The 17568-nt window shown below is 37.6% G+C and overlaps 1 protein-coding gene across 5 annotated transcripts in view; it reads left to right on the forward strand.

The window, feature by feature from the left end:
- The window catches only part of MSH3 (mutS homolog 3), a 183922-nt gene that overhangs the window by 108539 nt on the left and 57815 nt on the right, over window positions 1-17568 (forward strand). For all 5 annotated transcript variants that reach the window (XM_055562836.1, XM_055562838.1, XM_055562837.1 and 2 more), the window contains exons 18-19: window positions 4686-4793; window positions 13275-13386. In XM_055562836.1, coding sequence (XP_055418811.1) covers window positions 4686-4793; window positions 13275-13386 — 220 coding nt within the window. The remainder of the gene's footprint in view (window positions 1-4685; window positions 4794-13274; window positions 13387-17568) is intronic.

A 17568-nucleotide genomic window follows, 5' to 3' on the forward strand; every position in this document is an offset into this window, starting at 1 on the left:
GAGCAGTAGTGTGTGTTTGATTTCTGTGGTGTCACTACACCATCCAAGACTGATTACAAGCTCCTGCTGGCCTGGACTGAAAAGAGATGTACACACAGTTGACTTTCATGAGTCCATAGAAGCCAGCTCCCGACCACCGGTCACCTAAGCACTTTGTTTATTAGCTCATTTTGTTTCACAAGGGCCCTAAGAGTGAAACATTATTATCATCCCCAATTTACAAATGAATAAGGTGAGTGGCAGAAATAAAGAATAAGTTGCTCACAATAAGACTGTAACCCAGATTCAACCCAGGGTGTCTGGTGGTAGGGCGTGTGCCCTATACTGTCAGGCTGTAGAGCCCACCTATGGTGAATCAATCCATGGGCATCACTGGGAAATCTTTCAGTCTTGCTCTTTAAAAATTAAACAATATATTCAGTGTAGTCTTCAGGGAACTTTTTTCCATTTAAAGTAACAACTCTGACAAGTGAAAAAAGAGGAACAAAAAAGATAATATGTGACAGTTTTTAAAAGGTGGTAGGTTGGTACTATCTCTTGTTGCCCAGAGGAGTTTTGAATTACAGGATCAGAAGAGATTTCAATACACTTACCCTGAATCTTTTTAGATTATCTTGACTCTGAGTCTTGAATCCGGGGATAGAAATTTGGTCTACTCACTTCCTTTTCCAACTTACTTTCAATTACCCTTGCTAAGGGTTTTCAGGGCTCTTGAGTTTTTGTTTTCCTGACTTTCCCCTTAGTGATATCACTGAGAACATGAAAAGTGGACTGATGTTTTCCCTTTCAAGCTTCAGGGACTGTATTCTAGGGTCCTGGGATTCGATGAGGTTGTTCATCTTCACTGTCTGCATAGTGTACGTGATTTTATAGGTCTGGGTTATGTTCTTTCATGGTTCTAGAGTACAGAAAGTTCAGATCTCCCAGGGTAAAGATTTTGGCACTATCCTGATTCTTTATTCCTTTTTTCCCCTTTATCTATTATCAAATTCCTGTTTGTCTTTTTTCTCTTTGAAACATCTCTTTGATTTGCCCCTTCCTCTCCTGTCCTCTTCTCACACCCCGCCATTCTTACTGTGTCAGCCCTCTGCCTGGGCCCTTCTACCCCATTAACCCAGGAGAATCCTGCTCTCATCATACTGTGGCTTGGCTGGAGTTGGGAGCTGCTGAGAGTAAGCTAACATTAAATAAAACATCACAGAAGAATATGATATGATATATTGCTAAGTAAAAAAAGGATGAAAAGTATTAAAAATGTGATGCCAGTTCTGTATGTGTAAATTCACATACATGCACAGCATACACATTTTTGTATTTTAAAATATTAAATATATGCTGTTATTAATATGCCTATTGACCATATATATATAAATAACTTCAAATATTGACATTAATTCTGGAGGGTGAGATTACTGGGAGTTTAATGTACTTTGTAGATCCATGATATCAAAAGTTTCTGTAATATACATATATGACTTTCAAATAGAAAAATATAAATTTTTTTATCTAAAGAAAGAATATTGGCTGAAATTTAGCTACAACATTTGCAGCTAGACCCCCACTTGAGAATAGCATTGATTGTTAGACATACTATTTATTGAGGTGCCAGATGGTGTGAATATAATGTCATTTCAAAAATGATTAACCTCATTGAACCTGGCACCAGAGGATTGAATGCCAGCTATATACCAGACAAAAATACCAGTGCTTTTGTCTCTTACTGAGATACTAACAGTTGTCCGTTAGTCACATTACTTTATATTGAAATATTGCAAGAAATCAAGGCTGTAAGAAAGTCTGTGAATGGAACCCTCTCTCAAAAAACAGTGTCTCTTCTTTCATGTTCTAAAAGATGGGCTCTCGATATTGAATAATCTCACTTGAAAAATCTTTAATAATAAGATTATTGAATATTATTTAATTGAATAAAATTGTGTCTCATATAGTAGTTCAAGGATTTTAGAAATACATTTGCAAATAGAAAATAAAATATTCTCCTTTTTAATTAACTTCAAATATTATTGAATCACATCGGATGGTAAACTGTCATAATAACTTTAGAACCCAAGAGTCTTTAATCTTCTTCCCATGGACCCAGCAATACCTTTTGAGATTAAATCACAGTGATTAGTTGAAGTTGTTTTTGGTGGCTTAGTGGTAAAGTTGTATGTTGTTATAACGTAAACACAAGTCTATTGGATTGTTACCTGAATTGTCCATTTTTCAGCGTGTCATTTTTCTAAAATGATCTCTTTGAAATTTGGTCAAGAATAACAAATAGACAAAGACCAAGAAGCCAAGCAAGGCTTTGTAAGAGTTGTGCTGGTGACATTTAAGGTTTACGATAGCTTAAAATTTTTTTTTCACATGCCTTATTTATACAGTTGACATGAGAAGGAACATTGTTGTCCACAGCTAAATAATTTACCTTCTCTCTCCTGCCTTTTTTGTTGTTACTAAGCTGAAACGGTACTGACCAAGAGTTAAGTTACTCATTTCAATCCCGGAAGTTAGATCATCAGGGACAGTTATCCTCAACCTAAGGCTGTTGGGTAGTGACAAATTAGTGGCCTGGACAGGACCTGAGAAGGAAGAGTGGGGATAAGAAAAAATCGGCTGTTTTTTAAATTTTTTTACTGTAGTGCCACAGATATATTGAACACTCAGATCCAGAGAGGCAAGAGCAGAAATATCAAATATGGCTGCTTTCTGGCAAAAGAGAGAGTGCCAGGATAGGAAGATCAGATGGATTAGTAATTAGAAGAGGGACAGAATCAGCCGCAGTGCAAGGGGTAGATGAGTGGTCAGATCTAAAACTGAAGCTAGACTGGAAATGACAGGGCACCCTCAGGAGCATTATGTCCGTACAGCACGTGGCATCTTCAAAACTAAGAATCATTTTTAAGGTGGCAACTGAGTGCTCCTGTTTAATGTCAGGGTCCAGTCTCCTTTGTGTTTGGTATTTTGCACAGACTCTTAACATTGTTAGTGGTAACCATGTAGTTCCTTCTGAGTAACTTTAATTTGGGGGAAATAGATAAATTATATTCATTATGCTCTCCTTGTTAATGAGGTTCTCAATTTGCTGACAAAGGTCCATCTAGTCAAAGCTATGGTTTTTCCAGTAGTCATGTACGGATGTGAGAGGTGGACCATAAAGAGGGCTGAGCACGGAAGAATTGACGGTTTTGAACTGTGGTGCTAGAGAAGGCTCTTGAGTCCTTTGGACAGCAAGGAGATCAAACCAGTGAATCTTAGAGGAAATCAACCCTGAATATTCATTGGAAGGACTGATGCTGAAGCTGAAGCTCCAATACTTTGGCTGCCTGATGCGAAGACCTGCCTCATTTGAAAAGGCCTTGATGCTGGGAAAGATTGAGGGCAGGAGAAGGGGTGACAGAGGGTGAGATGGGTGGACAGGAGTTTGAGCAAACTTAGGGAGATAGTGAAAGGACAGGGAAGCCTGGCATGCTGCAGCTGGCACCTCAGGATGCAGCTTAGCAACTGAAGAACAAGTGCTGTATCTACTCGGACAAAGAAGTTTAAAATATACTGTAAGTATACTCTGTAATTCACAAATAGTTAGAATTAAAACTGAATATTTAAAATGTTCTAGTATCTGGAAAAGTCATTTACATAGAATATCTTATTTTAATATTAATAAAAAGTCAGAAATTATGGATTCTAAAAAACCAGTACAATGGTAATAATACTGGAATAACTGATCACATAGTAGCTTAATCTGGATATCCTTTTCTAGTAGGAAGCACTCTAAAAATCTTTGGATTTAAGAAGCAAACAGACTAAATCTCTTAGTTTCTGAAACCCGCAGTATTAAATAGAGAAGTATTTTTTAAGAGATGCATTCAGTAGAACACTCATCTCTTTTGGAGAGGATCATCTTTAGAAGGTTATAAGGAACTCCTGTGATAAGAGATAATAAAGTATCTAAGCAAAAAAAGGAAAGGAAAACCCCTACATATAGTGTATGTTTTTTCTAGAATAAGTCTTTCATTGCAAGTCTTTTAAACTTTTAGATCACCAGCTACCTAATTAGCCAAAGATTTAAAGTGACCTTTTTAAAAACAAATCTAATATTTAATTTCTATATGAATTATTAATAAAAAAACTGAGGATTACTAAAAAAAAAGGTACCTTCTTGCTTGCCTTCAAAAAATTTATTGTAGTGTCAACTCTATCATTAAATGTTAGATAAATAAATCAGGTGGACCTGATGAGCTCTACCATTGAGACACTTCCAATAAATTTTAGGAGAAGATATTGAAACTGTTTTCCTAGTTTGGACAATGCTATGAAGGATATGTGCAAAGGGAAGCTGATCCATTTGGGTAGTTCGTGATGTCATTTAAGTTAAATGAAAATAATCTCTACATTAGTGTTAATTAGGTCTGAGTTCAGGGTCATGGTCAGATGAAATGTGCAATATGGTATTAATAGTAGACATATATATATATATATTTTCTTTTTCCAAATAAAGTCTCAATAATCAAGTTATTAAACAGAAAATAGTTCAATGTAATTTCCACCTTTCTTAACTGCTAGCTGTGTGCCTGGTTATTTGTTTATGCTCATCATAGCTACCAAACTGATTATTTATTGTACAGTTTTTATAGATCTAAGAAATCAATTTGCTCACCTTTTTGTTGTTGTTGTTGGTTCTGTAGGAATTTCAATGAACATTATCACACCTTGTGTAAAGCAGTCCATCACCTAGCAACGATTGACTGCATTTTGTCCCTGGCCAAGGTCGCTAAGCAAAGAGATTACTGCAGGTAATGTGTTTTGTTTTGTTTTACCTCAGCCCTTTTCAGTGCTTTAGAACAGATAGAAGTTTTCAATTAAGTTTAGTGTCCCTTGGTGGCTCAGCTGGTAAAGAATCTACCTGCAATGTGGGATACCTGGATTTGATCTCTGGGTTGGGTAGATCCTCTGGAGAAGGGAATGGTACCCACTCCAGTATTCTGACCTGGAGAATTCCATGGACTGTATAGTCTGTGGAGTCGCAGAGACTGACTGAGTGACTTTCACTTTCATTATAAAGTATTAAAATTACTCAAATATGTTGAACTCTTGGTAAAGCTGAATGTCATACACATATAGCTTGATTTAAAATTAAGAAATTCCTTTCTTGCTCTACCATTGAGTATAATGAAAGCAGATGATGACTATAACTAGAGGGAAATGTTACATATTTCAATTTTTAGGTTTATGTGGGTGACATTTTTTATAGAGGAGCAATCCTTTCATTTGTTAGCTTTCAGTTGAACACTTATGATATGTTTAACTTTGTAATTATAAAAGTCTTATTTAAACATCATCTAAATCAGATATGGGGGAGACTTAAGGTATGATTCATTTTAAGGCAAATTCCACTCAGTTGCTCTCAAATTGCTCTTCCTTAAGACTAAATCTTAAGTTAAAGCTTTGGCTCAGTGCTCTGCCTTCCAGGCCCACTGGGGCACAGGGGTCCTGCTTTCCAGACCCGAGGGGGTAGTAATCCTGTTCCCATAGCTTTGCTGGGCAGGGGTTGGGCCCCTAGGGCTCCAGGCTGCCCAGTCCCCGCAGTGGTTCGTTCCGTGTCCAAGCTCTGCTTCTGAAGTGGCCCCACTTCTGCTTGGTGTTCTATGCCTGGGCTTATTCCAGCAACTCCCCTAGGCTGCAATTCTGCATTGGGGGCTCTCTGTGAAGCCCTTTCGGGGACTCTCTGGGGTCTCTTATATAAGAGTACTAGCAGTGTTCTTGCCTGGAGAATCCCGGGGACAGGGGAGCCTGGTGGGCTTCCATCTATGGGGTCGCACAGAGTCGGACAAGACTGAAGTGACTTAGCAGCAGCAGCAGCCTATTCCTGAGGGCTCTGCCCTTAAGACCTAATCACCTCCCAGGGTCATAGGTTTGATCACCAGCCTGGTTATTTTAACCACTAACCTTAAACTAAGTTTCATAACCTCTGTGCTCCTCAGTTTCTTCATATTCTTCACAAAATAATACCTACCCCTTAGAAATGTTGTACAAATTAAATGAGATAAAGACTATGAAATTTCTAAGGAGAACCAGGCAGATGATAAATACTTAATAAACAGCAATAGTTACTCATTGATGTTTATTCAAAAATCAGAAAGAAATAAGTATTGTAAAATTTTTTTGCCTTTAATAAAAACATCTGAGCTTATGTGTTGTTAGTATCTTTCCTACCTATCATTATTTATTTTTTAAAAATCACTTTTTGTTTTCTATCAGTTCACAGTCTTTTCTGTCTTTTTGAATGTGGTAAGATAATTATCTCAAAGTCTGTGTCTGATAACTCATATTTCTGTAGTCCTTGCGGGTCTCTTTCTATTGTCTGTTGTTTCTGTTCATTTTCATTCATGCATCTCTTTAAATACCTGCTTATTTTGATTATCTTCTGGGCGTTATATTTGCAAAATCATTTGTAGAAATAATTTGATGTATATTTCTCCGAAAGGGTCACATCTCAAGACACCAATGTTGTTCTGGCATCACTTAGTCCACATCAGAGCTTGAGAAGTTTCAGAAATTCAAAGGATTAAAGATTCAAAAATTCAAAGATTCAAAGCCTGCAGTTCTCACTTCAGATCCAGTCTTTTGCCTGGTGTGCAGTCTTTTGGTGTCTCAATCCAGATTAAAACTGTTCATAGTGCTCAGCATCCCCTCAGAAAGCAGCAGAAATCAGCAAACACCCTCCCTGGCCCTCTATCCTCTGTCCTACCCCAGCTCCTGGCCTGGTAATTCCTTGTTGTCTTGTTAGTTGTCAGGTGGCTTCAAGTAGTATACTTCAAGTAAAGTACAGGTTTTCTATACTTTATCCAGCCTTTTATTTGTCCTCAGTAGGATTGTTCTAAACCACGTCTTCTGTCAGTAAGACAGTTTCAGGAAATGTCACATGCTAAAATACTTTCCAAATTGGCTACTATATATTTTATAGTAAGAAAATTTCACCTGAAAAATTTTAAATGAAAATTGTGCCATCATCTTTAAGTAATACAATCAGTCTCTCTCTTTTTTATTTTTTTGGCAGCCATAAAATTGAGTGTAAATAGCCATGAAATAGGAAGCTTTTTTCTAAAATATATTTAAAACTAGTATCTAAATAATCTGAAGTTTATGCTCTTTTCCCTTAGATTTCCAGCTTGTTTAAAGATTTTTAGGCATTTGAGTTACTGCAGTTAGTTCAAATTGATCGTTGGCTTCATAATTACAGTCGTCTTTCTAAATGTTATTAGGACATTTTATTCACTATATTCTAAATCGTTATACAGAAGTTCTTATGCTAGGTCTTTCTATCCAATTTGTATTCTAGACATTGTACATTTTTACTAATATAGACTGTTGTTCTGTTTCTCTGGCTCATTTAAAGGAGAATGATGCAGTTTTAAAAATATAAAATAAAATAGGTGAATTTGTTTAAGTTTAGTGTTTCATTCTTTTCAGGCAGCATCCAGATTTTCTCAGTTCTTTCTCTTCAGTGCCACTAAATGCTATCAACATTTCATATCTTTCTGCTATCACTGTCCCGTCCTAATAAATCTTCTCAGGTCTCTGAATAATCATTCGCTTCATACTGTACCAGGAAGTGTTTTCTCATTATGTAGTTTTGAAGGCAACAGAGTAAGTCAGTGTAGATTTTAGAGCAGAACAAACCACTCAGATTTTTGTTTTAAAGTGAAAACCTTTCTGGGAAGTCAGATCAGTGTCATGAATATGATATGTTGATTTCACTTGGCAGAGCACTTAGAATTTTAAAACTGATATAACTTATAGTTGGTTTCATCTTTTTTTCTTTACAGTATATTTGTAACCTATATAGATAAAAATTCTGTTTTAAAATTATACTCTAAAATTTAAAAAGTGTCATTTTCTTGAAACTTTAAATGCCCCTTTTCAAAAGGTGATTTCAAATTGTTTACTTGGAAGATACTTTAGTAACTTTCTTTTAGAGATGTGAGTGTATACTCTCGGGGTTTTGTTAGTCAGATATATTTAAGAAGAATTCAAGTATTCAGGAAAGTATTATTTCTTGGTGTTATGAGTACGTTCAGAAATGTGCTTATTATGTGAAAGGTCTGAGTCTAAAAACTCGAGATCACTGATAGGATATTAAGATGAAAAAGAAAAGGGGTCAAGAAACTGATGAAGAGACGTCAACCTTACGAAGCAGTGAGTGCATATTTAAACAATGAGATCATACTGTTAAAATTAGAAAGTTTGATAATACCAAATTTACTAATAGGTAAGGGTATGTTTTGGCCTTGGAGTACAAAATGAAGCAGGGCAAAGACTAATAGAATTTTGCCAAGAAAACACACTGGACATAGCAGACACCCTCTTCCAACAACACAAGAGAAGACTCTACACCTGGACATCACCAGACAGTCAGTAGTGAAATCAGATTAGAGAAGCTCTCATACAGTCAGCAAAACAAGACTGTGAGCTGACTGTGGCTCAGATCATGAACGCCTTATTGCAAAGTTCAGACTTAAATTGAAGAAAGCAGGGACCACTCAGGTATGACCTAAATCAGATCCCTTATGATTATACAGTGGAAGTGACAAATAGATTCAAGGGATTAGATCTGATGTAGTGCCTGAAGAACTATGGATGGAGGTTCATGACGTTGTATAGGAGGTAGTGATCAAGACCATCCCTAAGAAAAGAAATGCAAAAAGGCAAAATGGTTGTCTGAGGAGGCCTTACAAATAGCTGAGAAAAGAAGAGAAGCTAAGGGCAAAGGAGAAAAGGAAAGATATACCCATTTGAATGTGGAGTTCCAAAGAATAGTAAGAAGAAATAAGAAAGCCTTCCTCAGTGATTAGTGTAAAAAATAGAGGAAAACAATAGAATGGAAAAGACTAGAGATCTCTTCAAGAAAATTAGAGATACCAAGAGGATATTTCATGCAAAGATGGGCACAGTAAAGGACAGAAATGGTATGGACCTAACAGAAGCAGAAGATATTAAGAAGAGGTGGCAAGAATACACAGAACTATACAAAAAAGATCTTCATGACTCGGATATCATGATGGTGTGATCACTCACCTAGAGCCAGACATCCTGGAATGCAAAGTCAAGCGGGCCTTAGGAACCATCACTATGAACAAAGCAAGTGGAGTTGATGGAATTCCAGTTGAGCTATTTCAAATCCTAGAAGATGATGCTGTGAAAGTGCTGCACTCAATATGCCAGCAAACTTGGAAAACTCGGCAGAGACCACAGGACTGGAAAAGGTCAGTTTTCATTCCAATCCCAAAGAAAGGCAATGCCAAAGAATGCTCAAACTACCGCACAATTGCACTTATCTCACAGACTAGTAATGCTCAAAATTCTCCAAGCCAGGCTTCAGCAGTACATACACTGTGAACTTCCAGATGTTCAAGCTGTGTTTAGAAAAGGCAGAGGAACAATCACATTGCCACATTGGATCATTGAAAAAGCAAGAGAGTTCCAGAGAAACATCTACTTCTGCTTTATTGACTATGCCAAAGCCTTTGACTGTGTGGATCACAACAAACTGTAGACAATTCTGAAAGAGATGGGAATACCAGACCACCTGACCTGCTTCTTGAGAAATCTGTGTGCAGGTCAAGAAGCAACAGTTAGAACTCGACATGGAACAACAGATTGGTTCCAAATCGGGAAAGGAGTACGTCAAGGCTGTATGTTGTCACCCTGCTTATTTAACTTATATGCAGAGTACATTATGTAAAACGCCGGGCTGGATGAAGCACAAGCTGGAATCAAGATTGCGGGGAAAAATATCAATAACCTCCAATACGCAGATGACACCACCCTTATGGCAGAAAGCAAAGAAGAGCTAAACAGCCTCTTGATGAAAGTGAAAGAGTAGAGTTGAACAAGCTGACTTAAAACTCAACATTCAGAAAACTAAGATCATGGCATCTGGCCCCATCACTTCATGGCAAATAGATGGAGAAACAGTGGAAGCAGTGACAGAATTTATTTTTTGGGGCTCCAAAATCACTGCAGATGGTGACTGCAGCCATGAAATTAAAAGACAGTTGCTCCTTGGCAGAAAAGTTATGACCAACCTAGATGGCATATTATAAAGCAAAGACATTACTTTGCCAATAAAGGTCTGTCTAGTCAAAGGTATGGTTTTTCCAATAGCCATATATGTGTGAGACACATATAGTCCAACTATATGTGGACTATAGTGAGAGTTGGAATATAAAGAAAGCTGAGCACTGAAGAACTGATGCTTTTGAACTGTGGTGTTGGAGAAGACTCTTGAGAGTGCCTTGGACTGTAGGGAGATCCAACCAGTCCATTCTAAAGGAAATCAGTCCTGAATATTCATTGTAAGGACTGATGTTGAAGCCGAAACTCCAATACTGGGGCCACCTGATATGAAGAACTGAGTCATTAGAAAAGACCCTGATGCTGGGAAAAACTAAAGGTAGGAGGAAAAGGGGATGACAGAGGATGAGATGGTTGAATGGCATCACCGAGTTGATGGGCCTGAGTTTTAATTAAAAGCCATTTTAATTTTAACATGCATTTAAAAATATGCGTGTCCCATGATTTGGAAATTCCACTTCAAGCGTTTCCTCTGGCTTAGAGAATCACTTGAAAATATGCACATGTATGTGTATATATGGTTGTTCATTGGAGCACTGTTTATAACATTGAAAGCCTAGACAGTCTGAATGTTCAGTAGTGGAGATACCTAACTTGCTGTTCAGCAGCTTTGAAAGAATGCCTCCAAGGAATAATCCTTCATCTTCAGTATTCCATGCCATCAGGGTTTACTGGACCTATTTTCAGCTTTTGAGTTTTTTAAAGGTCTTATAAAGAACAAAGAGAAAATTTACCTTTTTTTTTTAAAGGAGAATAAAATGTATTCGGTCTTATATTCACCAGATGGGCCCTTTGGACCCTTTTATAAATCTAAAATGCATTTTGAGATCTTTAATAATGTTTATCTTGCTTTTGTCTGGAATGCCTTACTATCTCATCATGATAGGAATCATTTCATCACTGTTCATCTGTATTTCCCAGCAGGCTGTAAAAGCCTAAAATAAGAAGGAAGCGGGAAATACAGAAATGAGATGGAAGTCACTGTTGTATCATTCTTCATTTTTCTCATTGTGTTTGCCAAACAGTTACATCATCTTTCAAGAAGAGATTAAAGTAGACTGGCGATGCCACTGTTGCAGTTTGTTTCTGACTTTGAGTGAATACAGTTGAGAATTCAGAATTTTTCTTTTCACTCATAATAGCAAAAAGAAAAAAACTGACAGAAGACATTTCATTTCATTATTAGATTATTCTAAAGATGGATGTGAAGAGAAGGATAGCAGTGCTCTATATACTAATGATAGTAGTGAAATTTCTTGTATAAAACAAAATCTCAGATTATGAGTGTGCAGATAATATGTCTTAGGTATGTGTGAATAATATATTTGTGAGGGCAAAGTGAAATGGAGTATTCTTATCCAGTGTGTTATTCCAAAAGATGCATCCATCATGCAGTACTTAGTGACAAGAATTGGAACCAACGTGATTTGCTAAAAACACATATGTGAGTAGTCTTTTATGATATTTGTGCCCTGAAATTTACTTGATACTGTTTGCTTGGGGGTAGGTGCTGAAGCAGGAGAGTGAAAGAAAATAGATGATATAAAAGTACTCATTTGACTGATTATTCGAATTGTCTTTATAAATGTAGGTGTGAAAATGTTTTGAAGCAAAGAAGATAGCTATCTTCTCTTTATGAAAATTATGAGCTTTAAAAGATTTCAAAAAGTTCTTGAAACATTGCATTTTCGTTGCAAGTGGGAGAAGAACCAGAAATAAGGATAAGCTAGAACCTATTAGAAATGTATTGAACTTTAGAATTAGTATTTATAAGTGAGTATTGTCCATGTGCCTGCATGACAGCTGATGCAGTTACTTAGATTCATAGTGATAGTCTGTTGCCCTTTCCAGGCGTATATGCCTGTTGTTTAGTCACTAAGTTGTGTCTAACTCTTCTGCAACCGCATGATTGTAGCTGCCAGGTTCCTCTGTCCGTGGGATTTCCCACACAAGAGTACTGGAATGGGGTTGCCATTTCCTTCTCCAGGGGATCTTCCTGACCCAGGATTTGAACCTGGGTCTCCTGCATTGGCAGGCAGATTCTTTACCACTGAGCCACCAGGGAAGCCCTATATGTGCTTTAAAAACCTGGAAAATATGGAATAAAAATTTGAAATTTGCTATGTTTGGATTCTTACTAGTTGTCATGACTTTTTCCTCTCACTATTATTTTTTTTCTCAATTCTACATAGTACTTATAAAATGACTTAGAAAGGTTTAAAGAAATAAAATGACAGAGTCCATTGGACCCACATGGTAAATGGTGAAGTCTCTCTTTTATAGGTATCAAGGAATATTAAGGGGAGGAAAAGTAGTTGTGGAATGATGAATTACAGTGTGATTCTTGGTTTCTGTTGTTGTTGTTTGTTTATTTTTAAAGAAGAAATCAGAAAGCGATACAATGAGTTTATGGAAACTTAAATGCATAGAAGAATGTTGGGAAAGGTAGACACCAAACTGAAAAAGGTAGACGCCAAACTGCTCTCAGTGGTAAGAGCCTCTGGGGAGGAAACTGAGAGAAGGCTGGTGCTCAGAGAGCTTGGATAAATCGATGAAGCTATTGGTAAAAACAGAAATAGAAAACCTTAAAAAACAAGCAAGGCAAATAAACATTTTTTATATCAAAGTAAAAGATACTAAAGACCATAGAAAGATGTTTTAATTAAACAGAATGTGAAAATTTTAGGTCATTCTGTCCCCAAGTCCAACATACAATTTATATTAATGTAATAATCTAGAAGTAATTTTGCATGATTTTAAAAATTTTGTTTATTGCTAAAAATATTTTAAGTAGCAATAATCAGAACTGTATTTTTTTTAATGGATATATCTTAGAGAGTAGTAGGAAAAGAAAAAAAGAAAAAGGATCTTATAAGGGAGATCTTAGTTACAGAGCCATCATAAGACTTCTAAAGTTTGTGCTTCAGAGCACTGTAATTATAATTGTCTTTCCAATTCTGAATCTACAGTTGAGTTTAAACTTTTATACTCAGACTTGTCCTGAGCATATGTTCTTAAAGTCCATGTTTAAGGTTTGGTTGTGTGTCTGACAGACTGTCCACAAAAATCTTCATGCTTTTTGAGATTTTTTAAAAGTCTCTTTCCTTGCTTTGTCAATTGAAATATGTCTCTTCTCGCAGACCAACTCTACAAGAAGAAAGGAAAATCCTAATAAAAAATGGCCGGCACCCTGTGATTGATGTGCTGCTGGGAGAGCAGGACCAGTTTGTTCCCAATAGTACAGATTTGTCAGTAAGTACCACATCATGACAAAAAAAGGTTGAAGATGATAACATTGATCTTGAACTTTTAAATACCATATGATGTTTTAAAAATTTACCCAAGTTTTGCCTTTGGCTTTAAGTCAACTAATGCATGGCTGTAGTTTTATACTCAACACCATACATGGAGTCAGTGCTATTTCCAGTTATCCATACAGGGAGCAATTTAGCAACTAAAAGATTAGCCTGAATTAGCTGGTGACCCAGCAAAAATATTTTATATTTTTAAATGCCCACAGGTGCTAATGGAGAGGAATCACTCGATGGTTTTGCAAATTCCTGATGGTGTATAGTATAGGCTTTGTCTTGTGGTCTGTTTTCAGATGTTTTGTGAAAGGATCACAGATGCTTCAGCTGATTTCAGTGATAAGAATTTTTATCATTAAAAAAAAGAATTTTTGTCGTATGGACTAGGGTTCTCTTTTAGAACATTAATGATTTACAGTATTTATTCATCTAACACGTACTTACTGAGTACCTATTTAGCACCAGGTAGTGAAACAGAGTTTTAGGACAGACAGTGGAAAGCAAGACAGAAGTACGCCTGCCTGCAGAGAGCTTGTGGTCTAGCAGGGAAGATAGATTACTATAATGTGGCTCGTTCAGGCCAGGATTCAGGAGACCAGGGGTCATAGAGCATGTAGCAGATTGACGTAACCCAGAGTTAGGGAGAGTGTTTGGGAAGGTTTCCCAGGGACGAGATACTGACAGAAGAGAGAGTGAGTCAGTGCAGACCAGGGAAGTGGAGACGAGTATTCCAGGGCAGGAGCCAGGGTGGTAGAGTCTGGGGGTGAAGCAGCGCCGGTGGGTTCAGGGAACTGAAAGATGTTGCATAAGGTTGGGGCATAGAATATAAAGAAGAAAGTGTCAGAAATAAGAAAGAGGCCAATTTGTTTAAAGACGTATTAAGGAGTTTAAAGGTTTTTTTTGTTGTTGTTTTTTTTTTTTCCTAAAGGATTGAGAATGCTAGGAAAAGAGTGTTTAAACCTGCAGAAAAAAGTGAACTTGTGTGTGTGTGTTTGTTACACCCAGTTACATTGTCCATGATAAACAGAGCCATGCACTAATTCAGGTGATAAGGGTAATTTTACTCAGTAGTATTGTTGCGTAGGAAAGAGAGTCTAGCTTGAACTGAGTACAGTTTGTGCAGAGATGTTTTTGTTTGTTCAGTCACTAACTCGTGTCCGACTCTTTGCCACCCCACGGACTGTAGCACACCAGGCTCCTCTGTCCTCCACTATGTCCCAGAGTTTGCTCAAATTCATGTCCATTGAGTCAGTGTTGCCATCTAACCATCTCATCCTCTGCCGCCCTTTCAGAGATGACTAGGTGTCTTTAAGTAAGAAGGAGCAAGTAGGGAGGAGGGCTGGGCATGGGCAGGTTCAAGGAAGTGGAAACAGAAAAATTGAGAAAAGGGGTTGGTTAATATGAAACCCTTCTGGGTTTCATAACTGGCAACTGTTGCTGATCCCCTCCCCTGGGGACTGAGAAGGACAGTGCGAGTTATCTCCAGGGATGTTTGCATTTCAAAGAGAGGCTCCATATGCATTTCTAAGTGGTGGAAGACTTACCTCTTAAAGGGGTTAGAGAAAGGATTTATAACCACAAGATTTCTGAAGTAATTGCTCAAAAAGTAGGTTTGATGTCTGTCTTTCACTAGGTTTTGGCTGGAACAGATACAGATTCTTCCCTGGCACTGTTGTGCTTTTGTAAGCAGGGGCGTTAATGGGGACTGGGATCATCCCAAGATTGTGGCCTTGAGCTGTTAAATAGAAACTATATGCTGGCTTTTGTTCTGGTCTCTTACTGGGGAGGGAATGAAATCATTTGTGCCGAGAGGGTTGCAGCTGTTATAGGCCAAGGTTGGGACCAAGTGGGCTCAGAAGAGCCTGACTAGCATTTGATCAAGGAGGGAGTCTCTGTCAACACAGTGAAATTATCTGGTGATTAGATGAAAGAATTAACATGGAGTCGCTAAGTGAGGGAGGTTGTATCGGAAAATGAGGTTCCTGACTTCCAGATTCTAGAGGCAGTGTGGTGGGTGACAGAAAGATCCCAGGGATGGCCAAGGAAGGTGAGCAGAAGTGGAGGAGGTCTTTGCCCAGGGATGGCCGTGGAGGTGAGCAGAAGTGGAGGAGGTCTTTGGCGATGAGGAGATTGAGGAACAGCTTTTGAGAAAAAGGCATCCGTAGGCGTGTTGAAATTGTCCAAACAACTTGATTTGTAGTGGGATGTGAAGGTGGTCCAGGTGTCAGAGATTCCACGAGATTGAGATTTGATGAGCTGGAGGTAGATGTAGATGCCTGTGGTGAAGACAAGTAGAGATGGTAAGGCCCTAAAGAAGCAGATATGGGAGAACCTTTGAACCCTGAGATACAAATGATAGGATGTGGCAAAAAGCTCATCCTTGAAATGAGAGAACCGCAGGGGAGTAACAGCAGCTTTCAGCTCAAGTCACTGTGTGAAGGAAATGTTAAGCAGGGAGGTTAGAAACATAGAAGTCTTAGAGAATTTTTCAGAGGACAGTGAGAAAATTGAAATGTAGGGAATCAGTTGGAAATTGGGTCACACAAAGGAAACCCAGGAGGGCAAGGCAGTTGGGACTATCACAGAATATTCCATCTTGGGCCGTGAGCAAGGGTGACAGAGATGTGAGCCTGCTAAATTTGATTGACCAAAAGGGTGGGGCAAGTAAAAGGAAATACTTTGAATTATATCTAGTTTAATAATACATTTTTGATATTGCTGACAGAAAAAAAATGCACAACGTGAGAGCTGTGCATTAAGTTTTATGTGGGGCAAAATGAGGACTGTAGCCCAGGAGATAGCGTTTCAGATAGCTCTGAGGAACTGCTCCAGAGACATGGGCAGAAGGCCATTGTTACGTATGATTTTAGGGAAGTGGGATACATGCAGCTAAGCACACATTTTGGCAGATGCTTACTGCTAGTCACAAGGAGCAGATGTCACCATTAATGATTTTAGTGCTTTTCTAGATATGAGGAGATGCAACAATTGGGCTCAAAATCTTCTCCGGCAAATAAGCTAACTATCCAAAGACCTGGTCTGCCAGTTTTTCCCAAAGCCCAGAGTGCCTGATTCCTGATCTCCACCCTGAACTCCTTTCAGGGTGTGTTGGAGAACAGTGGCTGCAGCGGTTCATGACTTAGTCCTTATAGAGGCAGATGGAAGGTGGCAATTTTTAGCTGGCAGTATCATACAAAAACTTGGGGTAGTACATAACTAGATCTCTGATGTCTAAACATGTTTATTCTCCTTAGAGAATTTGTGAGTTGCTTGATTTATCAAACCAAGTTAACAGGCACTCATGTATTTATTGTCTTTCATAGGAAGTCTCTGTGAACGTAAGAATTCCTTTTTCAGTGTCCATGATACTAGTAAGGTATAGCTTTTCTTGAGAAAATAATACAGCTGTTCCACTTAGTACCTTGGTTTACTTATAAATCACTTGAAATATCATTTCCTATTATTATGCCCCTAAACACCTGTCAACTTGATCTCAAGTATGTTATTCTTGACACTGAATTTTTGTTTCCTTTTCATTCCCCTCCTTTCTTTTAAGTAATGTATTACACTATTTAAAACAGCAAAATTTGAGAAACTAAATTAGCCTAATGACAGGGATGTTTTAAAGAAACGTTGAACTCTTGTATTTAAATTTTTACAAAACAAATGGAGCGAATTATTCCAGCAAGCACTTCAGAATATTCCAGAATATTCATTTCTTTTACATATGCTTTTTCTAACTTGAGTAGGAGTTGATATAGAACTGTTGCTATGGCGAAGTACAGTCTTTTTTGCAGGGTATAAATTTCTATATAGGGATAGTGTTGAAGAAGAACTTACTATGTAAAACTCAATTTTAAATATTTTATAAGTGTTAATTATAAAATATACTCTGAAAATAATTTCCTGAAAGTCAAATGGCATTATTGCTTTTGACAGTCATGTAATTTTAAGAAATGGTCTTTTGTACATGTAATTATGAGTGTACTTTTCTGGATCTGTATTATATGAACTCATTATAAAGTTTCCAAACAAGCCAAGTTACTGCCCACTTTTCCTCAACCAGTTTTAAGAATACTCATTTTTTTGGTTACCAACACTCAACAAAGGTTTGCCATATAGCACT

The sequence above is a fragment of the Bubalus kerabau genome, chromosome 1, assembly GCF_029407905.1.
Source record: "Bubalus kerabau isolate K-KA32 ecotype Philippines breed swamp buffalo chromosome 1, PCC_UOA_SB_1v2, whole genome shotgun sequence".
Taxonomy (NCBI): Eukaryota; Metazoa; Chordata; class Mammalia; order Artiodactyla; family Bovidae; genus Bubalus; species Bubalus kerabau.